The sequence below is a fragment of the Mustela nivalis genome, assembly GCF_964662115.1.
Source record: "Mustela nivalis genome assembly, chromosome: 16".
NCBI classification, from domain to species: Eukaryota; Metazoa; Chordata; class Mammalia; order Carnivora; family Mustelidae; genus Mustela; species Mustela nivalis.
In genome coordinates, this window is record NC_139035.1 from 68,251,977 (window position 1) to 68,279,418 (window position 27,442).

Here is a 27,442-nt window from a genome sequence, read left to right on the forward strand (position 1 = left end):
TCTTTGTGCGGGGCGGGGCGGGGGCGGGGTCTTTACCCGCCCGAGGCCGTGTCCCCCCCACCCCCACTGCACATCCATCCCACGGCCAAAACGCCAACCAGCCAGCACAGCAGCGAGCCCGGGCTTTTTTTGTTTTTTCAAGTTTATTTATTTCAGTCCTGTCCGCGCGCAACAGGGGCTCGAACCCACGACCCCGAGATCGCGTCGCAAGTTCCTCCGACAGAGCCAGCCCGGCGCCCCTAAGGCAGGGCCGGCGCGTTTCTTCGCTGGAAAGGAGCGAGCATCCCCCTCCCGCTCACCCGGCTCCCCGCGGCCTCGGAGTCGGGGCCTCGCCCCGCCGCTCACCGCACCCCTTTCCGGGACGGACGGCTGGAGCGTCTGGGCACTGGGCCGTGCCTCAGTTTCCCCCTTTGCGCTCCCGGCCGCCAGGCAGTCCCGGCTCGCCCCCTCGCCATCCAGAGAGCCGCCCCGCGAGGGCAGGGCGGCCGCACGGAGGCCCGGGGCTGGGAGCCCTGCAGGGGGACCGGGCTCTGCAGCAAGGGCCCCTCGCTGCGGCCGCCCCGGGCCCCCGCGCCTCTCCGGGGCGCGCCCTCTGGCGGCTGCTTTGAGGCGCTACGTCCGCAGCAGCCGTGGGGTCCAAAGACCAGCTCCGGGAGCGGGAGCCGCGGGCGGAGCGGAGGAGGGCGGAGGGGCCGCGGGGAGGAGGGCGGAGCGCAGGAGAACCGGAGGGGCTGGCCCCGGGTCGCCCCGCGCGGGCATCCTCTCCGGCTTAGGAGGAAAGGCTGCCTCGATCGCGGACCGCGAAGCCGGCGCATTCGTCCGAGGAAGAATGTCCTGTCCCCGGCGCCGGACCTCTGGCCCCCGCAGCGTCCACGCGGGCGGTGAGCGCTGTCCTGTGGGAATCACAGCGGCGGCCGCCGAGCTGGGGCAGATGTCTCCAAGCCTGAGGCTTTCCGTCGCGCGAGCTCTAGATCCTGAGCTGGCTCTGACTCCTCGGGGTGGTGGAGGGCCACCAGCAGCTGGTACGTGGCTGTGCCAAGCGTAGCCCCCACCAGAGGGGCCACCACAGGCACCCACCACCAGCCATTCCCAGCACTACAAGAGAGGGCCAGAAGGAGGACCTCAGGGCTGACTCCCCTCGCCTCCCCGCGGAGGACCGGCCATGGCAAGGGCGCCCTGGAAGCAGTTCCTGGGGAGAGGGACGCCAGAGGAGTGTGGCTCTGCAAGGAGCACAGCGCTTGGAGGGGAGCCCCTAGGAGCGCCTTGGTCCAGCCTCTTGCCTTAGAGGATGATCTGAATAGAGCCCTGTTGCTGAGGAGGTCCCTAATGCCCAGGAGGTAATGACCCACCCAAGAGCATCATCCCTACAGTTTCTGGGGGGACGGGTGGCAGGACAGGAGAAGGGTAAGAGGGAGAGGGAGAGCCACGGTGTCGATGAGGGACACTGTCCCAAGAGGCTGGGAGAACTACGCAAAGAGAGAGCTGGGGACTCTGGAAGGAGTGGGGAGGGACTGCCCGGCGGCGGGGGGGGGGGGGGGGCGTAGTCTCCCACCTGAAGACCTCAGGACCCCAGCCAGCCACATAGGTGAAAAGCCGTGGGCCCAGGTCGCGGGCAGGGTTGAGTGGGAACCCACAGTTGACACCCAGGGATAGCCCGATGGCTAGGATCAGCAGCCCCACAGCCACAGGCTCCAGACCCGCAGGCACTCCCTTGTTCCGTGTGTCCGTGATGGCCAAGATCCCCACAATAAGGATTCCTGTGCCCAGAACCTTAGAGGTGACAGAAGCAGAGGGGCCCCCATAAGCTGCCAGACAGTCCCTCTGCCCTTTCTCACGCAACGGTCCTAGGCCACCAACCCTTGTCGTCTGATTTTGTCCAGCATGGGCAACTGGGGTGGGGGTGGCTCAGAGAGAAACCCAACCCCACAGCTCAGGGAGTTTCAGGGCACGAGGGCAACGAGCCGGGCTCTTCCGGGGTCTCTCCCTCACACTGACCTGATCCAGGAAGCCATTGTTCAGGGACAGATAAGGGGCAGGGTAGGTGGCAAAGATGGAGGCCGTCTCCTTGGGGCCAGTCACCGTCAGGTTCCCACCTGTATAATTCTGGAGGGCATCTGCAGGGGAGGGGGACACCCCAGATTCCCATCTTTGTTCACAGAAAACCATGGCAAGGCTCTCCCAGCTACACCCCAATGTGCCCAACCGCGTTACCATAGTAGACCGCGTAGGTGGCTCCGGAGGCGCAGAAGGCCGAGAGAAGCTGCACCAGGCAGTAAATGGGAAGCTTGGCCCAGGGCAGACGTCCCAGGAGGCACATGGCCAGGGAGAAGGCCGGATTCAGGTGGGCCCCTTCAAGGATCCAGAAAGGAAACCAACATCCATGAAGTGTCCCAACAGGCACACGCCAGGTGACGCTGCTGCTCCTCACAGCTTTTCCATTTAATTTTACTTATCTTTGCCCCCAATGTGGGGCTCGAACTCACAGCCCTGAGATCAAGAGTGGCACCCTCTTCGGGCGGAGCCAGCCGGCCCCGCTGCTGCTCGCTACTCTGAAGGCAGATGTTACCGTACCCGTCGTGTGTCGGGAAGCTGAGGCTCAGGGAGGTCATGCAACTTGTCCCGGTCACAGAGTAAAGCCCAGGGTCTGCCTGCTCTTTCTACAACACTGTTCGTGTTCTAGGCTCCGGCCGGGCACACTGGCATAGCACGTGTCTAAAGGAGGAGCAGGTGAGGTGCTGCGCAAAGATGACCCCAGGGGCTTCAGGAAGGGGACCCAAAGAGACGACACCCACCCCGATGCCTCGCCACAGATCTCTTGTCTAGGTGAGTGGAAGAGAGACACACGGAGGGGAGGGGCTGGACCAGGCCAAAGCCCTATCTCTATCCGGGGCACTAGCCGAGCTCAAGGAGGCAATGTCCATGAATCACCAAAGGATCGGCCTTGTCACCATCACCATAGACCCACACTCCCGTGCACGGTCCACGTCTCTGATGCCCAGACCCCGCCCTTCTCACCTGAAACGTTACCGCCCACGTAGATGGCTACCGTCACGGCCAGGGAGCCGGCCAGAAACATGGTGAAGAAGTTGCCTTTGCTCTCTCCGCTGGTGACGGCCTGGGCCACAGCCCCCTGGGTGAGGAGCTGGTGGGGAGAGGGGGGATGAGGAGCCGGAGCCGGGAACAGGGGGGCCGGCAGCGGGGACCAAGGCTGGGGGACGGGCGTAGGGACAGAGGCCGGGACCGCCAGGCACCGGCCGAGGGAGCTGAGCGCACGGGCTAGGGAGGGCGAGGAGCAGACGGAGGGCCGTAAGAGGAGCCGCGGAGGACGACTGAAGGCGGGGAAGGAGACTGAGAGATGGGCAGGGCCGGGACTAAGTTAGGGAGCAGGACAGGAAGGGCAGGGACACGGACGGGGAATGACGGGTGGCCGGGAGACGCAAGACCCCTGCAAGAAGAAACAGAGACCCGGGAGGCGCGAAGAGCCTTTGCCCCCGCCCGCACCCCCCGCTCCCCTTCCCAGCTCACCATGAGCACAAACACACCCAGAAACTCTGCCAGGCACTGTCGGCCCAGCTGGCTGCGGAGCCGGAGCCAGCCTTTGACTCGGGCCAGGGGCCAGCCGTAGGCCATGGTGAAGACAGCCGTGTCCGCCTGCCGCCCTCCGTCTGCACAGGCACGCCAGCTACTGACAGGGAAGTGATAAGGAAATGACTTTAAAACCAATTGGCTCAGCTCCTGCACTACAGTATCTGTATCTTACACATGTACGGGCTGGGGAGGTAGAGATAGTGGGAGAAGGTCGAAGGGCAGGCCAGGTCCCGTGCATGACCAGAGCCTGGAGTTTGCCCAGGCTCTGTCCCCTTTGTCACCCCCACTCCTTCCAGGAGTAACCTCTTCCTATGCTGCCGGGGTGGAGGGAGTGGCGCGTGTCGGTGCTCTTGGCCACAAGCACCTCAAGAGGCAGCACTACCGTTCCCACTCTGCTTGTGAGGGTCTCCAGAGCCTCGGGACTCCCCAAGGCCACATGGCCGTCTAAGGGCTCAGTCTTCCTCCCCATCTCCTGCTGCATGATGGCTGTCTCCTGCGGAATGTGAAGCACCTCCCCCACCTGATGTGGGAAACAGAGGCAGAAGAAAATCATTAAAATTCTTCACCTACTGACAAGCCCTTGAAACAGACAGAGTGGCTCTCCCCTGGGGACTCAACTGCCCTCACCTTGAGGTTTTGCTAAGGACAATCCTAGCCTGACTGACCCCCTACCCCGACAGGTCCAACCAGGATCCTGTAAGTCTACTTCAACAATTCCTTTAGGAAACTTTATCTCTAAACCTCCAAAATAGTGTTAACAATCATTCCCAAGCATATGACCCACTGATATACATCTAAAGGGTCTCACGAGAAGATTTTTATTACTGGTAACAATAGCTAGCCCCTCAAGGTCCTGGAGACCTCACTTCCAAGTTCCTTAGAGACTTACATCACCCATAATCCCCTTTGTCCTCACCCACCGCCGAGTCCACCCCGACTCTGCCTTTAAAAACTCTGACTGTAATCTGGTTCGGGGTCCAAGTCCCTGTTCCGCTATGTCAGGTACACTTGGGCCCAAGCTTAAGCTTGTTAAATAAACCCTCGTGTGATTGCGTCAGTGTTGGCTCCTTGGTGGTCTCTCGGACGTGAAAACTCAGGTACAACACCACCCATTTGGACACTTAAAATAAATCTCACTCGTTGCACGTTTGCCCTGCTCTCATGCAGAGTCTCCCCTCGGTGAGAAAGTGCTCGAGCTTTGTGTCCCCTGCCTTGGCTCCGGACAGAGTGGACAGAGCGCTTCCCGCCGCGCTGAGCACCACCTCCCCTGCTCCGGATGCCTGCCGCCCCCCCCCACCACTCCACTTTGGGGCCAATGCACCCATCGCCAGGCTGGGACTCTCAGATGCTGAGAGCACAGCTCCTTCCTGCATGGGAATACCTCTCGCGGCCGGGACAGCCTCACCCAAGGGGACATGCCCTCTTACACGGCCCATGTCAACGACTGGTTGGTGCAGGGATGCAAAGATCTGGCCTCTTTGCCTTGAAGTAGAACAAGCACAAGGGCCACTCCAGCTTCCAAGTCCCCACAGATCAGCTGAGGCTCCTGTAACTTCCTTGTGTCAATCTCCCTTTTTGCCTAATCCTCTTTCCTCACCTTCTCACATGTGTGTCCCCTGAGACCATTAGCACCCCCAGTAAACTTTGCTCATGTCTCTTCTCATCTTAGTCTTTTCCCAGGGAACCCAAGACAGTGGTTCCATGAATGGAATTTGGGTGATCACTTATGGGCTGGTTGACAAGAACCCTGTCATAGGCTGAAGATGGACAGTCTGTAGCTTGAAGCAATGCAGTGGTTAAAATCGCCAGCAGTCGTCCGTTGGGAGCCGTCACTGGTTGAAGGACCGGCATCTATGTAGGACCTCCGGCATGGGAGAGGCTGAGGGAAGCGGTCCTAGGTTCCGCAGAACGGATCACTAAGCCATGGCTCAGTACGAAAGCCAGTGGTCTCCCTTACAGCATCTAAGCCTAGCCTCTTGCGTCCAGTGGCATCAGCTCCAGCGTGAATGGGAAGAGTTGCTGAGCTTTAGAGAAGGTGGAATTCTCAGCCCCAGTCGGTTTCCTACGTCAAGGTTAGGGTCCTAAAAGAAAAAGGGTAGGACTCTGACACTTGAGATAGGGACATCTGGGTAGATGCAAATGAGAATCTTGAATCCCCAGATTCCTCTGAACCCTCTCTCAGATCATCTGGATTTTCCTTTTTCTCTAGTGTTCTGAAGTAGAGGTTTTGTTTGTTTGATCCTTGCTGTTTATCATGTGGTGGGTCTTTCAGATTAGAAGTAAATATTCCTCACTTCTGGGATATTTTCTTGGTTTATTTCCTTGATGGTTTATACAATTCCAGTTTTCCTTTTTTATTTTTTTCTTTAAAAAAAAAATTTTTTTTAAGATGTTATTTATTTATTTGTCAGAGAGAGAGAGAGAGAAAGTGAGCACAGGCAGACAGAGAGGCAGAGGGAGAAGCAGGCTCCCGGCGGAGCAAGGAGCCCGATGCGGGACTCAATCCCAGGACTCTGGGATCATGACCTGAGCCGAAGGCAGCCGCTTAACCGAGCCACCCAGGCGCCCCCCCAAAATTATTTTTTAAGTTGGGAGTATCGTTGATAAGTAATGTTAGTTTCGGGGTACTTTTTTCCTGTTTTCTGTCTCTGTTACTTGGTCTTTCCAGAGACCGACTTTGTCATCAAAATCTTTGGAGTTTTTCATTTTTGCCGTCACATTTAACTCCTCAAAGTTTGTTCTTATTTTACTTATTTCTCCTTTGTAGGAATATCTTCTGGCTTTCTGGATATATCATACTTCTTTTTTTTTTTTTTTTTAAGATTTTATTTATTTATTTGACAGACATAGACCACAAGTAGACAGAAGAGGCAGGCAGAGAGAGAGGAAGGGAAGCAGGCTCTCCACTGAGCAAAGAGCCCGATGCGGGGCTCGATCCCAGGACCCTGAGATCATGACCTGAGCCGAAGGCAGAGGTTTAACCCACTGAGCCCCCCAGGCGCCCATGGATATATCATACTTCTAAGGACATTAAATGTGCCCTTCCTGTTTCCATCTTTCTGCAGGTCTGTTTCTCCCAAGTTGTTTCTCTTGTCTGTATGTCCAGCCTTAAGGCTCTGGGGTATCCACACATGTCTGGCAATCTCCAGCTCCATGTGTTTATGGTGAGACGCTGAAAAGCGGACTTGAAAAATTGATTACAAGGGTGCCTGGGTGGCTCAGTTGGTTGAGCATCCCATTCGTGGCTTTGGCTCAGGTCATGATCCAGAGTCATGAGATCGAGTCCCGCAGCAGGCTCCACACTCAGTGGGCAGTCCGCTTGAGTCTCTCCCGCCCTCTGCCCCCTCCCCTGCTCATACGTGTGCTCTCTCTCAAATAAATAAATAAAATTTAACAATCAATTGTATTTTTTTTAAAGATTTATTTATTTATTTATTTGACAGAGAGATCACAAGTAGAGAGGCAGGCAGAGAGAGAGGGAAGCAGGCTCCCTGCTGAGCAGAGAGCCCGACATGGGACTTGATCCCAGGACCCCGAGATCATGACCCAAGCCGAAGGCAGCGGCTTCACCCACTGAGCCACCCAGGTCCCTCCCGAAGCTGTGCGCTCAGTCGAAGAGGACGACCTTCCCCGATACAGGAGAGGACCGTTCTTCGGTCAAGGGTATACGAGTAGCTGCGCTCCCCTGCTAGAACCTCCAAACAAGCTCTCAATTGTATTTTTTTTTAACTTGAGATTTTATTTATTTCTTTGACAGAGACACAGCAAGAGAAGGAACACAAGCAGAGGGAGAAGCAGGGAACTCGATGCGGGACTCAATCCCAGGACCCCGAGACCATGACCTGAGCTGAAGGCAGACACTTAACAACTGAGCCACCCAGGCGCCCCAGCTGCATTCTCACATACTAGAAGTTGGGGAAAAATGGGAGGACATGTTCTACTAAATACAGCCCTGCAATTTTAAAATGTGAGTAGGCACAGAGGTAGACAAATTAGCAGAAAAGACGGAAAGACCCAGCAAAGGGATCCACGTGTATTTGTATGTATGTGTGTGTGTATAAAATATATTCATAGTGTTTGTACATACATATTTATACACACATGTTTATTTTCCCAAATAGAAAAAAACGAAGTTGATCCCCTGGTTCATATCAAATAGAAGAGAAAATCCTGGTAGATTTAAAAACTTAAATGTAAAAGCTTAACTAATAAAAACCTTAGAAGAATAAATGAAGGAGAACATCCTTTTCACCTTGGGTTGGGGAAATTCCTAAAAGATACAGAGGGCACTGGGGCACCTGGGTGGCTCAGTGGGTTAAGCCTCTGCCTTTGGCTCGCGTCATCCTCTCAGGGTCCTGAGATCGAGCCCCACCTCCGGTTCTCTGCTCGGCAGGGAGCCTGCTCCCCGCCCCCCCCCCGCCTGCCTCTTTGCCTGGTTGTGATCTCTCTGTCAAATAAATAAAACCTTAAAAAAAAAAAGATATAGAGAGCACTAACCATAGAGAATATAAACTTAGCTACAATAGATCAACTTCTGTTCATGAAAAGATATAATAAGGAAAATGAAAATACAAAATTTTATTGCTGTACCTTTTTTTCTTTGTTCTCATGATTGGCTTCCTTAGAAAAATCCCTCATCATTTGAGTCATTTCAAGAAAACAGGTAAAGGAATGTGTAAGATCTGTCACTATCAGTCACAGGGCTACGGATTGTTGTTGGTGGTGGTTTTTTTTTTTTTAGATTTTATTTATTTATTTGACAGAGAGAGACCAAAAGCAGGCAGAGAGGCAGGCAGAGAGAGAGAGGAGGAAGCAGGCTCCCTGCTAAGCAGAGAGCCCAATGTGGGACTTGATCCCAGGATCCTGAGATCATGACCTGAGCCAAAGGCAGCGGCTTAACCCACTGAGCCACCCAGACTCCCTGTTGGTTTGTTTGTTTGTTTGTTTTAAGATTTATTTATTTGAGAGAAAGAGAGAGAGGATATGCATGTGAGCACGAGCGGGGTGTGGGAGGGAGGCACAACCCCCGCTGAGCAGGGAGCAGGGAGCGGGATGTGGGGCTGGACCCCAGGAGCCTGGGATCATGACCTAAGCTGAAGGCAGATGTTTAACGGACTGAACCACCCAGGTGTCCAAAAGGTTTCTTAATGAGAAGAAAATCTAGCAACTCTTGTGCTAGTTACATTTTCTCCAACATACATTTAAAAAAGAAAAAATTTGCCAATGTAGTTCCTTGAATTCGGTCACGAACTGTCTGATCACAGTGATCCCACACTAAGGAAGCAAGTGTCCCCACGTTTCCATACACACTCCCTCTTTTCAGAATCCAGTGCGTCCCTGTGTAAAAATTTTCCTGGAATTGTCCCCCTTCGTAAGAGTAATCATTTTCTACTGGTACCTGACCCTGTTTATCAAATCGGTTTTGGAAGTGGAACAAAAAATTAAGAAATAAGAACATTGTGGGCCAAAATGATCTGGGAAGCCCTGGATGGTACTAGGAAGTAGAACAGCCTAGACAAAAGTAAGATCAAGGAATTAGCATAAATAAAGGTTTTATTGGTCAGTTTGGGTGAGTCACAAACTGACATACCCCCAATTCACTGTTCTTCACACCCAAGGCCCTGAGGCGGCAGGAGGGAAAGGTAAGTCCACTGATGGTGTGCCAAGGGTGGAAAGACTCTGAAGGCCTCTGAGGATTGACAAGGCTACCGGGACCGGAACCAGCGTCCTAGGAATAAATCCAGGATGGAATAGGCGCCATCCAGGGCTGCAGGGTTTGGTGATTCTGGATCTAAGGAAGACAGTGATACACAGAGACACACTAAATGAAAGAGAATGGGCAAAGGATAAGGAGAGTAGTAATATTAAAGGCTAGAAAAGTACGGGCTCCCCCTTCTCAAGAAAGAAGAGACGGATCCCTTTGATTCACACACTTTACTTACCATCTCTAGGACGGCCATCTCCTTCCTGATGGGTTACGGTGGTCTCTGTCCGGCCCTCACTGTCCACCACAGTCCGGCGCTCCTCTACTGTCTACAAGGAGAAGCCCGGACCGTGTCTCTAACATCAATAAAGATGAGTTCACTGGCTTCTTTACCTAGACTGCTCTCTCCAAGGCATCCTCTGGCCACAGTTCTTTGTACCCCTCTCTTCCAACTCACCCCATCTGGCTTCGTGATCTTGGTCACCGAGACGCTCTTGAAATAGGATTTGGGCTGGGGCTGGAGAACTGGGCCGAGGCCCTCCTGGGAAACCTGGGAATCAAGATCTAGAAGGGCAGAGAGAGGAAACACGAAATCAAGAGTCCGAGGAAAAGAGGGGGGCCAAGTACGACAGGAAACTTCAGGGAGGAGCGCTGAGGGCACTTGCAACGGCCTCCCCCTCCAGACTCACCGTTGTCTTCTCTGGCTCTAGAACGGGGGGCCACAGGCCACGTATCATCAAACTGTAGAAAAAGGCAAAGTAGGTGAAATAATACCTTTCACCCTGAAACTTGAGGGGGTCACAGGACACAAAGCACCTCTAAGATCCAAAACTACCTTTCCCTGGGAGAGACAGTTGCGCTCGGGATAGCTTTACTTACTCACCCCTTCTCCTCCTTATCTGTTTTATCTATCTTTCCACCAAAAGGCTCTCCTGAATGGACATTTTTTTTAGACTTTTTTTTTTGGAGATAGGAAAGGAAAAAGAGTGAGCACGAGAAAGGAGAAGGGCAGAGGGAGGAGAAACGGACTCCGGGTTGAGCACAGAGCCTGCCACGAGGCTCGATCCCAGGACCCTGAGGTCATAACCTGAGCCAAGAGCAGACCCTTAACCGACGGAGCCACCCGGGCGCCCTGATCTTCTTTTTCTTTTTTTTAAGAGAAAGCAGAACTCCCATCCTCGTGTCCACTCCCACCAAAACCCTACACGGAGCTCAGCACAGAGGACAGCCAGGAACGCTAGGCGGGGAGCCCAGGATCCCAACCCAAGTCTCTCGGACTCCACAAGCCGCCAGTCCGTGTGTCCCCCGCAGGCCCTGGCTCTGGTCCAGAGCACTCACCACACCCAAAGGCCTCTGGGAGCCCCAGTCCGGTGCGGGTGCGGGGGGCTCGCCTCTGGCGTCACTCTCCGAGACCCCCCCAGAGGTCCGGGGCCGCTGACTATCTGGGTACTTGAGCATCGCGTCCCGGAGCGTCTGTCCGTCCCGGCGTCTGTCACCGGGCGGCTCTGCCTCGGGACCAGGACCCGGAAGCTCTGCGGAAAGAGGGCGGAGGGCTGCTGGGGCTGGCGAGGCCGCGGCCCTCCGCCCCCGGACGCCAGTCTCCTCCCGCTGCCGCCCCTCAGCCTTCCCTCCGCGGCGGACGGCCCGGGAGGAAGCGCAGGCGGCCGGGGACGGCCACACACCCGGAAGGCGCGAAGGCAAGGTCCAGGCCCCCATCTCGCTGAAGAGGTTATGGAAATCCCGAATGAGGTCGTCAAAGCCGAAGTGATCATGGAGACGCATCCCTCCTCCTGGGCCGAAGCCGAAGCCGAAGTCCGCGGGGGGCTGGGGGCCCCCAACCCGGGAGCCCCCGCCGCCCCACGGGGCTTCCTCGTCCTCGTCCTCGTCGTCCTCGTCTCGAGTCATGCCTCCAAAAAAGGGGTCTCTGTGGCTGGGGGCGAAGGCGGGTTTGAGCAGCAGGACCGCAGCCCCACCGTCACCGCACCCGCGCCCTGGGCCGGCGGGGGCCAGGCGGGCCGGGGGGGCCGCGCGGGGCCAGGTGCGGGGGCCAGGCGGGCCGGGGGGGCCTGGGCGGGGGTCGCGCCGCCGTCCCCGTCACCCCGCGGCCCCCCGCGCGCCCGGCGGCCCTCGCCCCTCACCGGCCCGCCCCCAGCCCCCCCGCCGTCCCCGGGGCCCCTGCTGCGTCGCCCCAGCTGGAGAAGCCGTAAACGGCTCCAGTCCTCCTGTCGGCGGCCGCCCAGGTGGCTGCCGCGGGCTGAGCGCTCGGGGTGCTGACCTCCGTCCGGGCCGCAGCGGCGACGGCGACACGAAGACGAGGCCTTCCCAAGCACCGGGCGTCAGGGTCACGCTCCCCTGAGGGGACCCCGCCCTCGTCCGACCCCGACCCACTCTAACCTCCGAGGTCCAGACAGGCCGAAAAAGCCCCGAAAAACATCAAAGAGGCTCATCCCCGTTCTGGGACTCGAACCTGCGGACCCCAGCGAAGCCCACGCGCACCCGGCGGCGGCCGGCGCTCCGCGGCCGGAAACGCGGCGCAGCGTCGGGCCGCCTGCCGGAAAGCAGGCCTGCGACCCGCACTGTCGTAAATCGACCGTCCGCACGACGCGGGGGGGGCGGGGCGGAGCGGATCGCCGGGTCCCGAGCCGCGGGCCTCGGCGGAGGGCGGTGGGCGGGCGCCGCGGACCCGCCGCCGCCCGGGAGGGCCCCGCCTCCGGAGCCGACCCCTCCGCGCCGGCCGCGCGGGCCCGCCGGGGCCTCCAGGTCGCGCGGGGCCGGCCGCCGCCGCCAGGGGTCAGCCTTCGTCCCGCGAGCCGGCCGCGGCAGGTGCCCGGGGCCGCGCGTGGGTCCCCCCGCCGGGCCGCACGGACTCGGCGCTCCGCAGCCGAGGGGCGCGTCGCACCCCGCACGCAGCCCTCACCGCTCCGGGCGGGCTCTGCAGCTTGCGGGGCGGGGCGGACGCTTGGTGCCGGAGCCGGGGGACCGGGCCCGCGGCGCGGGGGCAGCGGCGCGCGGAGCTGTGAGTACCCCCCGGCCCGTCCCCGACCCCCGCGGACCCCCCGCCCCGTTCTCGCGGAGCGCCCGGGCTCCCGTGTGTTCGGCGGCTGCAGGAGACGCTCCCTGCTGTCCCGCGCGTTTGCCTGCGCCCGTCTACACCGCAGGCCTGTCTACACCGCACGCCGACTCTTCCGGCTCCTGCCTCGTCTTCTCCTGCCGCCCAGGATCTGCTGTCCACGCCCTCCCTTCATGGCCCGAAACCTGCCGCGGGGGGCGGGGGCAGCTTCGGGAGGAACCTCGCAGGTGCGCAACCCTGGGGGCAGGAGGAAAGGGAATCCCGGGGGCAAGATCCTGGCGGCCCAAGAGCTTTTATTCCCGCGACTCGGGAGCCCCGCGGGGCACAGAACACCCATTCACCAAGCTGGCCGACGAGACCGTCCTCGACGGATCAAGAATGGGCAGAGGCTGAAGGTAGAGGTTTTCTTTTTATATATACAAGACACATTAATCCATTAAATTTGAGGACACAGTACAAAAAAAAACACGTCAACTAATTCATGTGACAATGCTGTTCATATTCATGACGCCATTTTTTGTTGTTGTTTTGTTTCCTAATAATAAAGGAGGAGACTCAGGGCTGTTGGGCTGATATATATTTGGGGGTCCCCCTCCCCACCTCACCCATACACCACCAGGGTGAACAGGAGGAGGAAAAGGAAGGCAGGGCCCACAGCAAAGTTTCATAATCTTGAATGCAAGGGGGTAGGAGAGGAAAGGGAAAGAAAAAAAAAAAAGGAGAAAATACAAATCCTATAATACATACAACAGAGTGGGGATGGTCTGGGAACGGGACAGACATGAAGCTGAGGCATGGGGCGGGCCGCTGGGGGTAGGGGGCAGCGGACCCCCCCCCCCATTCCTTTCTTTGATGCTGTTTCCGTAGTTGCCAGGCTGAGAAGCCCTCTCAGAAGATGGGACCGGGAGAAGAGGAGGGTCAGGGCCTCAGTTCGCCCCCCAGCTGTAGCTGTTGTAGGCAGATTTGTTGGTCTGGGGCTTCTGCGGGATGGAGCTGGTCTGGCTACGTTGCCCGCTGCCCGTCTGCAGGGAATGGGACGATGAGGAGGAAAAAGGTGTCTAGTTAGTGGGACAAATCTGTGACATCTTCAGGTGGAGCTCTGGAGACTTGTCGTGCTCTCCCCTTCTCCCTGCTTAGAAACTACTCCCAAGTTGACTTCCCAACCCCAGACACCCCCGGTGTGTACAGCTGCTAGAGCCCCTGTGACAGGTCAAACAGCATTTTCAACCTTTCAGCAGGGCAGCAGCGTAAAGATGGCGGGATACCTCCTGAAGACGAGACAGTGAATGAGTTCTACCCACGTCCAATACCACCCTCTCCCCCCACCCCACCTCCACTGCTCTGAGAAAAGGCTACTCTCTCAAAGAGAATGATGGCTTCTCGGAGAGGAGTGATCATACGGTGATTTCATTGACCCCAAGAATACCTGAATTGGGGAAGCTGTCTTTGAGAGCCAGGAAGCCCTTATCCCAGCTCCCCAGCCACCTATGACGGAGGAGAGGCCACCTGTACTACCGCCACAGCTCCCCACCCCTGCCACACAGCAGCGCGGAGAGCCCACTGCAGGCAAGGTAGGAGAGACAGTCTGAGGCCCCAGGCTCCAGATGCTGCCCCAAGAATCCTCTCCATGCCGGTAACCAAGTGTTCCAGAGTCAGGGAAGGGCAGAAAGAAAAAAAGAGGGCACTGGGGAGGGGAGGACAGGAGAGGGACGGGAGGCCAGAGAGCTCAGCGAGGTGTCTGTGTTCGTGTGTCCTGATCTGTGACCGTGCAGCCTTTTCAAGTTCCCTGAGGCTGTGGAGGTGAAATGGGGGCTGGAAAGGAGTGGGTTCAAGCACACCATCATTCAGTTTCATTACCTGCTCCTCCTGCTGGCGCTGGCAACAGAGAACCATCTGCAAATATGGTAGCTGAGGCAGAACCAGGATATATGGAAAATAAAGGGACAAACTTTGACAATAGAACTCCACCGTCAGAAGGGAAAGCTACAATGTCAGGGAAGGGGGGAGGCTGGGAGAGGTCAGAGGGTAGGTGTGACCCAGGTCTGATGGGATGAGGGCAGCTGTGCTACAGGAGGTAGAGGAGAAAGGTACCAAAGGAACAGGGCAAAGGAGGTTTGAGCCTGACCCCTTCTCTGACCTCTCCTCAGCCGGCGGCTGGTGTTCTGTGCGCTTGTGTCTGTGTGTGCTGTGTGCCCATGGCTGGCGCTGGGAGGGGTGGGTGAAGGTGGTGCTGAGGAAGGGGAAGAAGAGGAAAGGGGGCAGTTTTAAGGGACAGGAAGGAAGAGGAAGGGAAAGGAGAGGGGGAGGGCTGTTACCTGGCCGTCCTGCTGCAGGTGATGGTGCAGGATCTGGGAGTGCGGCTGCTGATGGGGGGTCAGAATGTGCATAAAGGGGGCAGGCGGGTAGGCAGCAGCTGTGGCCGGATTGATGGGCCCCCCACTTCCTAGGGCTGAAGGCAAGTTGAAGGAGGCAGCAGGAGTACCGGAATGAAAACCTTGTTTCTCAAAGGACTGCTATGCAGGGGGACGGAGAGACAGTAAAAGGGTCAGCAAACCAATCCCTGGAGTTTCTGAGCCCAAGCCCCCCACTGCCAAGAGCCGAACGCGTCTGCAGAGGAGCCCTGCACCTGGTGCCCGGTGCTCGGGTCTGTCTCCGCTCAGAGAAGGACTCGCTGTCTCTGACTCCTGTTTCTCACACACAACACAGGGTGCTCCTGACTTCCAGCTGTCAGGACCGCAGGAGAAGATGGCTGTGAGTGTGCCCTGTGACTCGACTGTCTCCCCACCCCGCAGCCGGGCCCATGTGCGGCAGGGCTCTAGCTGGGATGTGCTCCAGCACACCTCCTCTCACACCCCGTGCTTCAAACAGTACTTCCTGCTCCTTGTTCGTACAGAGAACGGAGCGAACCAGTCTCCCTGTATTCCACATCGTTCCCTTGGAAAGTTGCAGGAAGACTGGCAGTAGGTAAACAAAGCCAGGACAGCAGCCCAGGGAGTCCCACAACACACCACTGTGACCTGCCACGCCTCATCGTCCTGTCACACTTCTCTGGCTTTTTCTCAGAGGGTTAGATTTCCACTTCTCTGAGAAACTGCCCTCCAGAGACCATTCATCTAGGGTTGGTTTCCGGGGCCCTGTCAGGGTTGTGCCTGCTCACTGAGCTTCTGTCACTGCCACGCCACCTCCTCTCTGTCCGTATCTTTCCACTTCTCTCGAGAGCTAGGCACCTACCTGGGTTTTGGAGTACACAGAACCCGAGATATCTGGCACGCCCGTGTTACTGGAGGTGACTGATACACCTGGGGGAGGAGGAAACAGACAGGAGGATTAGCTCAGCCGGCCGCTGGCCCCTCTCCCGGCGAGGAGATGGCGCGCAGCCTTTCTAGCTACTGCACTGCCAGGGAAGTCTGGTCTGTTTTTCCAGCTCAGGTCAGTTCTGAGAGAGGAGAGCTCATGACCCAAATCTCTTGCCCTTTCCAGGTATGTACTGAGTTATGTGTGTCAGAAAGCAAGGCAGCTGCTTTTTGTGGGGCAAGGAGACATAGCCAAACCCCGCTAACATACTTTTCAAAACACTTCTGTGTCAAAGCCCAAAAGAAATGGATTAAACTTTGAACGTCCATTTCAAATCAACCCACCCAGACTCCACTCAGTCCTGCTCCTGGAAGACAGGTAGTCTGGGCTCTTTCTGTTCACGAAGAGACACTTTTGGGCTCAGGATCCGTGCTTTCACAGCATAAGGTAAGAGCTGAAGGAGCAGTCCAGTCCAACCCCAAAAGCAGGGCACATGCTCGGAGTCTCTGCTCCCCTGGCCCAGCTTCTCCAGTCTTGGCTCTTCTAGGCTGGGTACTTAACAACTTAACGAGCAGACACTGAGGGGCATTTCCAGCTAAGAAATTTAAGCCCAAGCATGGGGGTGGGAGTGGGGGAGGTCAGGAAGGTGGTGGCGTACGCCATCTCCCGTGGTCTACGTGGAACTCAAAATCCGACATCATTTTCAACTTGAGCTGCTCCGTGGACACAGGCTCTGACCCATGCTCCCGACAACCTGCGTGCTTCCTGCCGAAGAGCTCCCTACTACCACTGCCACTGCCAGGAAACCAGAGCAGTACAACTCCTCATTTTAATTTCTACTCCTGACACTGGAGTACACACACTCTACCCTTGGGAATGGGGCCACGGGTCAGGCGACAGGAAGAAGCCATCAGATAAAATCATCGAGCATCTTACGAGAGAAATTTTATGCCACGATTGGAGGAAAAATAACTCAAATGTAAAGCGCACTTTTAAAGATACGTTCAATCTCGCCACATGAGGTAATTTAAATGAAACTTCAGAAAAACCTTTCAGCCGGTATCCTTGGACCCTTCTCTCCTGCTGTGAGGGGCACTCGATGTAAGAGTTTGTTTAGAACCACTGTGCTTATGTGACCAAACCACAAATCCCCCCCCGGAACCCCGATCTTCCCGATGCCAAGGACAAAGGCAGCCCTCAAAGGTTAAGCCCTCCTTGGAGAGCTACTGCAGGACCTTCCTAACACAAGTGGCACCGTAACCTGGAAAGCCCTCCCAGAGCACAAGTCAAAAGGAACAGAACTACAGGAACAGAGCACGAGAAGATACTGCGATCTCCAGAGCAGCAACTCTGTACTTCAGCGGCACTGAAGTAAAAGAAAGGGGCCGTACCGGGACTCACGGGGGTAGTCTGGCCCCTCCTCTTCAAACCCATGGTAACAGATGTAACGTCAACAGTGCGTTTACGGAAAAGGCTGAGCCACCGAGGTCTGTGTGGACGGGGCTGAGGGTGTGGCGGGACAGAAAGAGTGCTAACATTTTTGAGGGAAATCAGAGACAGTGACTGATCTTTACTGCAAAGGCTCAAACACCTTGCAGACGCCCAGGGGTACCCCATACTGGATGAGAGGAACCGCCACCTTGTTTCGCAAGCTGGGTGGGAGGGAGGAATTCAGATTGCCAGCACTCCCCCCGGCCCCCCGCTCTCCCCACACCTGGCCTCGATCTTTCCACAGGCTGACTAGCTGAAATCCAGCTTCCGGTCCTGAGACTCAGTCTGGGTCCTGGCTGAAGGAACAAGAGAACCCTCTAGCAGCCTTCACAGTCTGAGTGCGAGCACTGGACGAACAGGCGTTGGCTTCTGCACTTACCCTTCACCAGTTACGAGAAAGCTCCTCAGACCCGAGTTCTCTTGCTTGCCTTCCAACGCCCCGTCTACCCACCCCCCACTCCCAAGCAGTGGCGACCACACGGACATGATGTGGACAGCATGGAGAAGCAAGAACCAACGTCTCCCAGCACGGCACCCCTGGGAGGTGGGGTCACACTTACAGGAAAAAGTACTCCAGAGGGCTGGGACCAAATACAAAGGAAGTGGAGTATCTGGGTGTCCAATTAAGCAAGGATGGTGTTCACACTATGCAAGTGAGCTCTGCGGCGGCTGGACTGAGTGGGGTAAGACTTCCCCAGTCAAGGAGAGGTCTACGCACACCTCTCCGGCACAGGCGCAGCCACACCCACAAGTGCGGAGCCACGCTCATCCGCGATCCCTGAGAAGCCCTACGGAGGGTCGAAGCATAAGAACAATGTTGCCGGCTAGCGCAGCTTCACAGCTGGAGTCCTCAACTAGCTGGTCACCAAAGACTTCTCACATCTCCACCAGCCACCTGGCCTGGGGCCTTGGCAGCCACTTCCCTAAAGCAGCTCTGAACGCCACCTCTCCTGCCTTCGCCGCGGCAGGACACTGCAAGCGGTGTCTCGCCTTTCCCTCTGCCCACGTCAGAGCAAGGGGAAGAGCTGGGTGCAAAAGGGAAGGAGCGGAGTAAGCAGCGAGCGTCGGGGGCTTTCTACAAAACCGCTTTCTGTCCCTGTCAAAGGGCTGGAACCGGAGGGCCGCTTCCCCTCTCCCACCTCAGTACAGTCACCGCGGCGAGAAGCTAACGGTTCTTAGCTCTTTGGCTGTGCTGGTCTGACCAAACGGCCCCCTCCACCCTTCATCCACAGCACAACATTGGCTCCTGGTGTCCAGAAAGACATGCACGGAAAGAACGCCAGAGTTAGCTAAAGAAATACCACAGTTTATTGAAGACTACAAATGTTTTGTTACAAGTTGAAACTACATGCCTTCCAGAAATCAAAAGCGACAGCAGGTGTGCATTGAGGCTTCGGAGGGGCTGCGCCGCTTGAACTCGAAATGGGTCAGACAGGGCCAGACACATGGGGGAGAGGGAAACGGGGGAAGGGCAAGTTCAAAGCCCAGAAGGTATCCACCAACTCATTTCCCCCAAGCCACGCAGGCCATGGCCTCAGCTCAGCAGGCTCTCCTCAGTGGTCTGGTTTCTGAAACAAGACTTCAGTGCAAATTTATACACACACACAAAACACAGCCCCCAGCCTTGGGCCAAATTAGCTCTCTGCCGTCCAGAAATGCTTGTAAGGGGGTGGATATTTTCTTCCTAAAAGGAATCAAATACATAAAAATAAATGAATTTAGAGGTTGATGAGGAATGGGATGATAAGAGCCCTCTGTGGGGTTGGGAACTTGGGGTGCTCAAAAGACTGTTATGGCAGGTTTCTGAAATCTTAAGGGGAATTAAAATGTGGTACGCCGTTCTTTTATATCATCAATCACCTACCTCTTAAAATTCTTCAATTTGGTCCAGCTAAAACTTAGATCTAATGTTCTCAGAACGGGGCCACTCCAAGTGAGAAAGCTTACAACCCTCCCCTCCAAGGATCAGGGTGCACCTTGCTTGGTGACAGGGGTGGCCACAAGGAGTTAGGGTGTCTCAGGATTTCTCCAGGTTAAATCCAGACTCATTCCAAGTTGCTCCAACACAGTTCAAAGGTCTGCCTGGCTAGTGGTTGCCAGATCTATTGCCCCTGTGTTCCGCTCAGCTTCCCAATCACCGAGAAGCTCGGACGACCGACCCACCTGGAGCCCACACAGGGGTGAAGCACACAGAGGCAGCTCCATCCCAATCACCATGACAGCACAGCTCAGAATTCGGAAAAACCCTCCATCCCAACTCCCTGCGACTGCAACAAGCTCCTCTCTGTGTCTGTGTACAAGTCACTGAAGAAAGTGCATGAAGCCGCTACGGAAGGGGCGCCGACGTCGGGGCCGGGGGCCGGACTAGTTATCTGTGCGGCCAGTGCCCGTGCAGAGGATTCCCGCCTTTCCCTCCTGCCATCAGATGTGCGCACAGACTTTGCCAAGAGACCAGCCATACAGAGGAGGGATCTGAAGATCCTACTCTCCCTCTGTTGGGCACTCGCACCCCATGCTTTCTCTCCACACCTGGGTTTCCCAGCTAAGGAACGGAAAGGGGCTGCGTGAAAAAAGGAGTGAAAAGCACACCCACCCAAGTCTGCCATTCAGCAAGCACCTCGCCTTCCGTGCTACCTACCAGTACCGGCCACTCTAGCGCTCGCTTCCACGGACGTCTCCGTGACACCTCGGGGCCCCTTGCCCTGCCTCCCCCGCCAAGTTTAGGCCAGCCAACATAGAGTAACAGCCGACACGTGCCCCGGGCTATTCCCACTAGGAGTGTCAGACACATGCTCTTCCGTCATGCCCCTCGGCTGCTGCTGCTCGGACAGACACCCCCGTCAGACGCACAGGAAAACCCTCTGCGGAACCGCTAGCAGCATGCCTCAGCAACCCCGTCTCTCGAGCACCACGCCTTGCTTCCTGAAACTCATTCAGTCACGTCCTGCAGAAACCACGGACAGCCGGGGTCAAGGGGTGCTTACCAGTGTTGTATCCGTGAGACCCATACCCACTTGGCTGTTGGAAAGGGGCGGCCGATGCGTTCACACTGACATTCACACCATGCTGCTTGGAAGAGGTAGGAGCCACCTGAAGACAAAAGGGCTAGAAGTGAGGTGACATGGTGGCCGAGAACCATCCCCTCACTGTCCTACTCCAGGGACTGGGCATTCAGATGCCTACCACCCCGAGATGGGCTGGCCAGTCTGCTTAGTGAAATGGGCTCCCTACAGAGCTTTATAAAATCTACCAGTGAAGTCAAGAAATGGTAGTTCGGAGGAAGGGAAAGGGGCAAGCTGCCGCAAGGAATGAAGACCGTCTAGGGGACAAAGCCCTGTGGGATCACATCTCCCATCCCCTTTAGATAATTCTAAGAATAGGTAACCTTTATCCCAATACCACCAATTCTAGCCCCCCTCCGCCAGGCCAGCAATAGGCCAGAAGAGGAAATGTTTCTCCTCGCACATTATTAAAAAGTCAACCAGCCTTGAAGGCAGCTAGGCTAGTGCCCGGGGGCTGGGATTCCCCACCACCACATGGAAAGATCAAGCCCAGGTACTCACAGGGAACACAGCAGGCCCATACTGGAAGGTGCTGGGGAGGCCCGGAACCCCTGTGTAGTACGGCAGGCTGGTGTAACTGTAGCCAGGAGGCAGCGCCGGGTTCAGGAATGTCTGCTGCGTGGTGTGGTGAGTCTGAGTCTGGTTCTGTTGGGGTTGGGCCAAGGTTGTGGCCGGGGCCGGGGAGGAGGCATCCCCACGGCCAAACTTCGTGAGGTCACCTACGTACAGGAGAGACTAAATGGATCTACTGCTTTTTTTACCCGCAACTCCAGAAGACCCTGACCCAAGACTATTAAAAGTTCAATTGTTTGAATTAAATTTCTTTATGGCAACATTTAGCACTGCTAAGTGCACACTCAGCACGGGCCTAAGTCAAGCCAAACGTCGGCTGCCTGTACAGTTCTGTGGGAGACAGACCCCGAGAACAAAGCTCCTGCAGATCTCTCTGCCCAGGCTACTCTTTTCCCTCCGTCCCTCCTTCCTGCCTTCCCCTGCTTCCCCTCCGTGAGGAACACTCCATGCTGGACTCAGAACACAGTAACGGGTCAGGAAAAAAGCTAGGTCAAAGAGGACGACAGGTCAGGCGTAAAAAGCAGCACCGTGGCCGAGGCAAGGCACGGAGACTGCCACCGTGAGCAGGGACAGGAGCAGAGCGGAGAACGGCCAGTTCAAGCACCCCACTTCCGGGAAAGACTGGAGAAGAGGGGAAACTAAGTCAAGATGTCACCTGGAACCACTGGGAGACAGCCAAGCGGGCTGAGAAGGAAATGCCCATCTCCTGCAGCATTCCACATCTACCCACCCTGACTCACCACATCCGCTCCGTACCTTCTGCCAAAGGTCTTAATTAAAGCGAGAGCTGGGTTCCTCCTTACAGTTGTTTTCCCCCCTCCTATTAATCAGGTTTCTGCCACCAATCCCAACACACTCTCCCTTCATTGGGCCCCATCCCAGCCATACCAGAGTAAGGGTTGCTGGCCAGGCTACCATCCCTCCCAGTCAGCGGAGTGGTGGGCGTGGGAAATGGGATGCTGTAGTAATCCTGGAAGAGAGAAATCAAAGAGCAGACACTCAATGCCACTCAGTCCCCAGCAGGAGTAACAGCAGAGGGTGAGAAGCACAATGTTGGGAGTGCTGCAATTTCCCCAGCCACCGATTCCGCTGGTTAGAGCAGGCACCAACTCCAAGTTACTCTCGCATACACTGTCCCCCTCGCCTGGCTACAGGCACAGTCAGGCAAGGTCTACGGGTATGCCCACCAGGAAACACATCAAGGCCATCGGAACCAAGGATACACTCAGACTTTTACGTATATACCTAACAGTCTACTGCTTCTGGAAAAGAGTCTGCCCTCTGTAATTCAAAACACCTGACGCATACAGAAAAAGCACCCAGAGAGCTCCTACTGTGAGATATGGATCACATTAAAATTTGTTTACTTCAAAGAAATCCCAACTGATTAAAAAACAAAAAGTTACCTTTAGTTAAAACCACTTCCAAAGTCCCTGTGTTCTAACATAGCCTGAGAATCAGAGTTTGTGTGTGGACCTGCAGGCTGGGGAAGAGCTAAGCCTGTGACTTATCAACTGAACCCCTCAACAGTAAGGTGAACATCTCGTTCTTTTCCTAAGCTCTACACATGTACTCACCAAGGGAAATCTGGTCTGAAGCATCTGTAAGTCATCATAACCATAAACTTGTGGCTGCAAGATAAAAGTGTGTTACAGTATTAACAGGAGCTGTTACCACAGGAGCAGCCCAAGGTGCTAAGAATCATGGTAAGTCATTCTTAGGAAGAATAGGACACAGATTACTTCTTTCAGTTTCCTTCAAGAGGAAAGAAGTAAACTACAAAAAGATTAAGTGATGTGTGAAAGGTTTTTAAGCTCTCCTTAAACTCTAAGCCACACTGATTCAACCAGGCCGCCTGCCCGGGCAGTGACACAAGACAGGACCTGCGTGGGAGCCGCCGGCTTCACTCTCTATCCCACCAGTCTTTGTCACCGCTTCGAAAACATGGGTTTAAGATTTATCTGTTTCAGAAAGGTTTCACATTTTACTCTTTATTTTCTCTAATGTATGGGGACTAAGGTGGTATGTTTATTGTTAAAAAGTGTAAGGGAGGGGCCCGGGTGGCTGAGTCATTTAAGCGTGTCTTTGGCTCAGGCTCCCTGCTCAGCAGGAAGCCTGCTTCTCCCTCTCCCACTCCCCCCGGCCTGTGTTCCCTCTCTTGCTGTCAAATAAATAAATAAAATCTTAAAAAAAAAAAAAAAAAAAGTGTAGGGGTGCCTGGGTGGCACAGTTAGGCATCCGTTCAACTCAGTTTTGGGTCAGTTCGTGATCTCAGACCCACGTTGGGCTCCGTGCTCAGCACTCAATCTCCGTAAAATTCTCTCTCTCTGCCCTTCCCGCTCAGGCACTCTCCCTCTCAAATAAATATATACATATTAAAAAAAAAAGTATAAAACATTACTGGATGTTTCCTCTGTATGATATTCACCTAGACACTCTGAGGAGCAAAAACACGTGTCTTTTTAAACATTTCAAAATAAATACCCTTCATTTTAACAGGCGCCGCATCCACAAATTTGACAGAAGAAACAGCAGGGGGAAAAGCTACACTGTCTGTTGCCTGCTCTCAGATCGTCCCAGATCAGGTCAGAGAACTCTAGCTGGCTGGGGCCGGCTAAGTAAGACCCTCCAAGACAGGGTATCAATCCAACCAGAGAAAAATATTCTCAGAGAAACTGAAAGGGACTGCAGACGGACTCTCTGGCCTTTAGATTCAGAGGCCCAGAATCTGTGCTTCACGTAGACAAAATACACAATAGGAGAAATGGCCTCAGGTTAGCCCTTCCTCTCTAGAAACGATTAGTTCTTCCCAAACTACAAATATTAAAAACCTGTCTGCTGGGGCGCCTGGGTGGCTCAGTGGGTTAAGCGGCTGCCTTCGGCTCAGGTCATGATCCCAGGGTCCTGGGATTGAGCCCCACATCGGGCTCTCTGCTCAGCCAGGAGCCTGCTTCCTTCTCTCTCTCTCTGCCTGCTTGTGATCTCTCTCTGTCAAACAAATAAATAAAATCTTAAAACAAAAAAAAAAACCTGTCTGCTTACATATGACAACTCGTTCATTCGGGATTTTACTTAGAGGCTCCCCCTGAAGCCACAGCTGCTGAGAGCAGCCTCCCCGTCTTCGTCATCTGGAGAAGGTACTTCCCTCTCACTTACCGGGTAGGCGTGTAACAGCCCCGGAGCCATAATGTACGGATTAGGCAACAATGGCGGGACCCCTGGAGGGAGGTTGGGAGGAGCTTTTCCTAGAAAGAGAAATCACTTTTACCCTGTCACACATTCACTTCTCGTCCCTGTCCCAGAGCAGCACCAACCACCCTCTACCTGAAGTTGTAGCAACCGAGCTCCGAGTTGAGGCTGTGACGGTGGAGTTGCTGCTGAGCCCGAGGCCCAAGCTGCTGCCGCTGCTCAGACTGGAGGAGACACTGGCCACGGGGGGAGGCGCGGAAACCGAGCTGGATGTGGTGGAGAAAGTGCTGGAGGAAGAATGGAGGCTCGCCTCACTGTCCACGCTTGTGTGCTTGAAAAAGGGGGAACAGTGGAAGACAGGATGAAACAGCGATTAGCCAAAAAGGTCAGGAAAGATACACACCCCCTCCTGCTGGGGAAAGCGCATCCGCTGCCCAGTCAACAAGGCTGAGGCCAGGGCGCCTGGGTGGCTCAGTGGGTTAAGCCTCTGTCTTCAGCTCAGGTCTTGATCCCAGAGTTCTGGGAACGAGCCCCACATCGGGCTCTGCTCAGTGAGTAGCCTGCTTTCCCCTGTCTGCCTGCCTCTCTGCCTCCTTGTGATCTCTGTCAAATAAATAAATAAAATCTTAAAAAAAAAAAAAAAAAAGAGGCTGTGGCTGAATCCTGGGTGCTCTCTGCCAAAGGAGTTACCCTCTAGCTACCCATTTCCCAAGACTCGTCAGGCAGGGGTGGTAAACAACAGACCCACCGCACATCACCCTCGTCAGAGGCAGCAGAGTAAGCGGGGACCAACACTCCGGAGACCGGTGCTGGTTGGCCAATGAACTGTTCAAGTCAAAGAACTACTCCCCGGCTTCTCTCCCACATTCTCCTTCACTAGTTCAGCAAGTTCTGACGAATCTGTATCTAAGGAAAGAGACTTCGAAGGAAGCCTCAGCGCTCGTCATCTTCCCCAGGTTCCTAGCAAACCAGACATCTTTGCCCAGAATGCAACTTCCTTACCCTGTATCAGCCTAATTCCACAAATGGTTGTTCTAAATCACAAGAGTAAAATTAACAATTTGATCAAAAGCTTGATGCCCAGACCCACACGGATGATTTTCAGCAGTCATGTTCGGCACATCCCAGACCAAGGAATGAGAACAGCCAGAATGGGAAAGGGACATTCTTTTTTTTTTTTTTAAAGATTATTTATTTATTTATTTGACAGACAGAGATCACAAGCAGGCAGAGAGGCAGGGAGAGAGAGAGAGGAGGAAGCAGGCCCGCCACAGAGCAGAGAGCCCGAAGCGGGATGTGATCCCAGGACCCTGAGATCATGACCTGAGCTGAAGGCAGAGGCTTTAACCCACTGAGCCACCCAGGTGCCCTGGAAAGGGACATTCTTACAGCACTTGTCAGAGCATACAAAGTCCCACCCACCTCAGTGTTAAGAAACAAAAAAAAGTCACATAAAGACTCAGGAGTCAGGGATCCTGGCTCAGTGGGTTAAGTCTCTGCCCTTGGCTCAGGTCATGGTATCAGGGTCCTGGGAATGAGCCCCGCATCGGGCGCTCTGTTCAGCAGGGAGCCTACATACCCCTCTCTCTGCTTGCCTCTCTGCCCTACTTGTAATCTCTTTCTCTGTCAAATAGACAAAATCTTAAAAAAAAATAATAACAAGACTCAGGGGGCTTGGGGAACTGGCCCACAGCTCTGTAGCATCTATGGATTCTCCTGCTTCTGGCATCCCCTGAAGAGATTTCCAAGAATCCTTCTTAAGAAATGTTAAGAAAACCACACTTCCTCTTCTGCAGTATCACACTTACCAGAAGAGTAGATGTAGTCGTGCGCCCAGAAGATGTGGATGACGAAAGGGTGTTCTGCTGCGTGGCTAAGGGGCTGCAGAGAGGAGGCCGCCATCAGCCACACGGCTGTGGTTATGGGGCCCGGAGCATGCGGCAGGAACAGGGCTGAGGAGAGGCGGTGGAATACGGGGCCAAGGAGACCCGAAATCACGGGGAGTGCAGTGACCAGCCCAACGGAGGGAGCAGACACAGCGAGACTGGCTGCTGAGACGGGAGGACAGGCCTCCTCTGCTTCTACTTCCCGTAGCTTTCAGGTCGTCCACCTCGCTAATGTGGCCCCTGCCAGGCAGCAGGGAAAACAGAGGCGGAGAGCTCTGTTCCTGCGCCACACAACCCCAACGTCCAGCCGCAACCCAAATCACCTGCTGTGTTGCGTGGTGGTAGCATTTGGACTCTCCTCGCCATGGCTCAAGCCACCCAAGGAGGAGGAATGCTGACCGGCTGTTGTCAGTAAGGAAGCTGCAGACACCGTTTCGCTGAGAGGGGGGATGCCCGAAGTAGAAGGTGAGTCAGATTTCACTGCAGCGCCTGTAGCACCTGGAAATCAAGAATAAATAATTCATTTAAAAAAAAAAAAAAGGGCGCCTGGGTGGCTCAGTGGTTAAGCCGCTGCCTTCGGCTCAGGTCATGATCTCAGGGTCCTGGGATCGAGTCCCGCATCGGGCTCTCTGCTCGGCGGGGAGCCTGCTTCCTCCTCTCTCTCTCTGCCTGCCTCTCTGCCTACTTGTGATTTCTCTCTGTCAAATAAATAAATAAAATCTTAAAAAAAAAAAAAAAAAAAAAGAATAAATAATTCACCTCATCAGAGAAAAGGAGTGTCTATGAGAAGTAAAGAGACGACTCCTAGTCATGGGAGTCCCAGGCTGTCCCCAAGCCAAGAGTGTGAGTTATTTAATAATGGACTCTCTGTGTTTAGGTAACCCCTTTTCCCTCTCTCTCTCTCTTTTTAGATTCCAAGCATTTTAGGGCACTGATCTCATTTATGCAATTAAGGGAACCAAGGGTATTATCACTATTCGAAAACAGAGAAACTGGACACTTAAGTTTGATATTAAATAGCAAGGCAGAACCAAATCAAGACTATGACCAAGGCCAGGACTCTTCCCACTATAATCCTAGAAAAGCAAACAATGCTGAGGGGGGAGGAAAAACACTACAACATAGAGGAAAAGTCCTGAAAAACACTCACCTTCAACAGATTGTGTGGTCTGTAACTGCGGGGCCTGCACGGAGCTGAAGCCATTCTGGTACAAAAACAACAGAGGAGTAAGAAGCTCAAGTGGACAGGTCCAGTCAGCACTGACTCAGCTTAATTTCCATGAACAAATCTTTCAGGGAATTCTGCAAGCTGACCGAAGGATTAACGTAACGTGGACTATCCCAACAGAATGATAAGAAATGGAACGAAAACAAGGTATGCCAAGTCCCGTGTGACCCACGGCAGCAGAAGGCAACCCCCAACCTGCTTGAGACACCCCAAACCCAGAAGAGACACAGCAAAGGCCTAAGTCTAGGGCCGCGGGGGAGGACAGGGAAGTCCAACAGTTTGGCCAAACCAGCAGTGCACTGGCTGCATCTGACCATCATTCCACAGCACCTCTGGCACGTGCTGTCCCGGCACCCG

The 27,442-nt window shown here is 54.9% G+C and overlaps 3 protein-coding genes and 1 long non-coding RNA gene across 61 annotated transcripts in view; 1 reads left to right on the forward strand and 3 right to left on the reverse strand.

Annotated features, from left to right (window-relative positions):
- Positions 1 to 124: 124 nt before the first annotated feature.
- Positions 125 to 9,316, reverse strand: AQP10 (aquaporin 10). Of its 5 annotated transcripts, XM_082703652.1 has the most exons (8): positions 9,179 to 9,316; positions 5,186 to 5,650; positions 3,526 to 3,682; positions 3,016 to 3,142; positions 2,212 to 2,349; positions 1,996 to 2,114; positions 1,553 to 1,770; positions 125 to 1,095 (listed from the first exon to the last, which is right to left on the reverse strand). In XM_082703652.1, exons 2-8 carry the CDS (start codon positions 5,212 to 5,214, stop codon positions 903 to 905), a joined length of 981 nt encoding a protein of 326 aa, XP_082559778.1. In that variant the 5' UTR covers positions 5,215 to 5,650; positions 9,179 to 9,316; the 3' UTR covers positions 125 to 902. The 5 variants fall into 5 exon arrangements, with proteins under 5 accessions (XP_082559778.1, XP_082559782.1, XP_082559779.1 ...); XM_082703656.1 differs by lacking the exons at positions 5,186 to 5,650; positions 9,179 to 9,316 and adding an exon at positions 5,016 to 5,088; XM_082703653.1 differs by lacking the exons at positions 5,186 to 5,650; positions 9,179 to 9,316 and adding an exon at positions 5,016 to 5,087 and having other exon boundaries at positions 3,526 to 4,108.
- Positions 4,384 to 11,847, reverse strand: HAX1 (HCLS1 associated protein X-1). Of its 3 annotated transcripts, XR_014304103.1 has the most exons (8): positions 11,568 to 11,825; positions 10,975 to 11,222; positions 10,631 to 10,824; positions 9,982 to 10,033; positions 9,750 to 9,856; positions 9,531 to 9,621; positions 9,179 to 9,379; positions 4,384 to 5,669 (listed from the first exon to the last, which is right to left on the reverse strand). XR_014304103.1 is itself a non-coding variant. In XM_082703663.1 (7 exons), exons 1-7 carry the CDS (start codon positions 11,737 to 11,739, stop codon positions 9,294 to 9,296), a joined length of 831 nt encoding a protein of 276 aa, XP_082559789.1. In that variant the 5' UTR covers positions 11,740 to 11,847; the 3' UTR covers positions 9,124 to 9,293. The 3 variants fall into 3 exon arrangements, 2 of the variants coding, with proteins under 2 accessions (XP_082559789.1, XP_082559790.1); XM_082703663.1 differs by lacking the exon at positions 4,384 to 5,669 and having other exon boundaries at positions 9,124 to 9,379; positions 11,687 to 11,847; XM_082703664.1 differs by lacking the exon at positions 4,384 to 5,669 and having other exon boundaries at positions 9,124 to 9,379; positions 11,568 to 11,827.
- A 781-nt stretch (positions 11,848 to 12,628) lies between these two features.
- LOC309850152 lies at positions 12,629 to 25,156 on the forward strand. Of its 3 annotated transcripts, none has more exons than XR_014304107.1 (4): positions 12,629 to 12,757; positions 13,601 to 13,933; positions 23,282 to 23,367; positions 24,085 to 25,156. It is a non-coding gene; the product is annotated as an uncharacterized lncRNA (long non-coding RNA). The 3 variants fall into 3 exon arrangements; XR_014304109.1 differs by lacking the exon at positions 12,629 to 12,757 and adding an exon at positions 23,859 to 23,919 and having other exon boundaries at positions 13,391 to 13,933; positions 24,085 to 24,164; XR_014304108.1 differs by lacking the exon at positions 12,629 to 12,757 and having other exon boundaries at positions 13,391 to 13,933.
- UBAP2L (ubiquitin associated protein 2 like) overlaps positions 12,753 to 27,442 on the reverse strand; it is a 42,212-nt gene continuing 27,522 nt past the window's right edge. For 12 of the 50 annotated variants that reach the window (XM_082703507.1, XM_082703497.1, XM_082703489.1 and 9 more), the window contains 13 exons: positions 27,008 to 27,062; positions 26,181 to 26,355; positions 25,780 to 25,852; positions 24,107 to 24,302; positions 23,939 to 24,027; positions 22,360 to 22,413; positions 21,671 to 21,752; positions 20,711 to 20,928; positions 20,132 to 20,237; positions 15,594 to 15,661; positions 14,678 to 14,875; positions 14,220 to 14,270; positions 12,753 to 13,384 (listed from right to left, as the gene is read on the reverse strand). In XM_082703507.1, coding sequence (XP_082559633.1) covers positions 13,289 to 13,384; positions 14,220 to 14,270; positions 14,678 to 14,875; positions 15,594 to 15,661; positions 20,132 to 20,237; positions 20,711 to 20,928; positions 21,671 to 21,752; positions 22,360 to 22,413; positions 23,939 to 24,027; positions 24,107 to 24,302; positions 25,780 to 25,852; positions 26,181 to 26,355; positions 27,008 to 27,062 — 1,461 coding nt within the window. In that variant the 3' untranslated portion in view covers positions 12,753 to 13,288. Of the gene's footprint in view, positions 13,385 to 14,219; positions 14,271 to 14,499; positions 14,593 to 14,677; positions 14,876 to 15,593; positions 15,662 to 18,432; positions 18,832 to 20,131; positions 20,238 to 20,710; positions 20,929 to 21,670; positions 21,753 to 22,359; positions 22,414 to 23,938; positions 24,028 to 24,106; positions 24,303 to 25,779; positions 25,853 to 26,180; positions 26,356 to 27,007; positions 27,063 to 27,442 lie in introns of those variants that run through there. The other 38 variants (XM_082703512.1, XM_082703503.1, XM_082703500.1 and 35 more) reach the window with 6 other exon arrangements.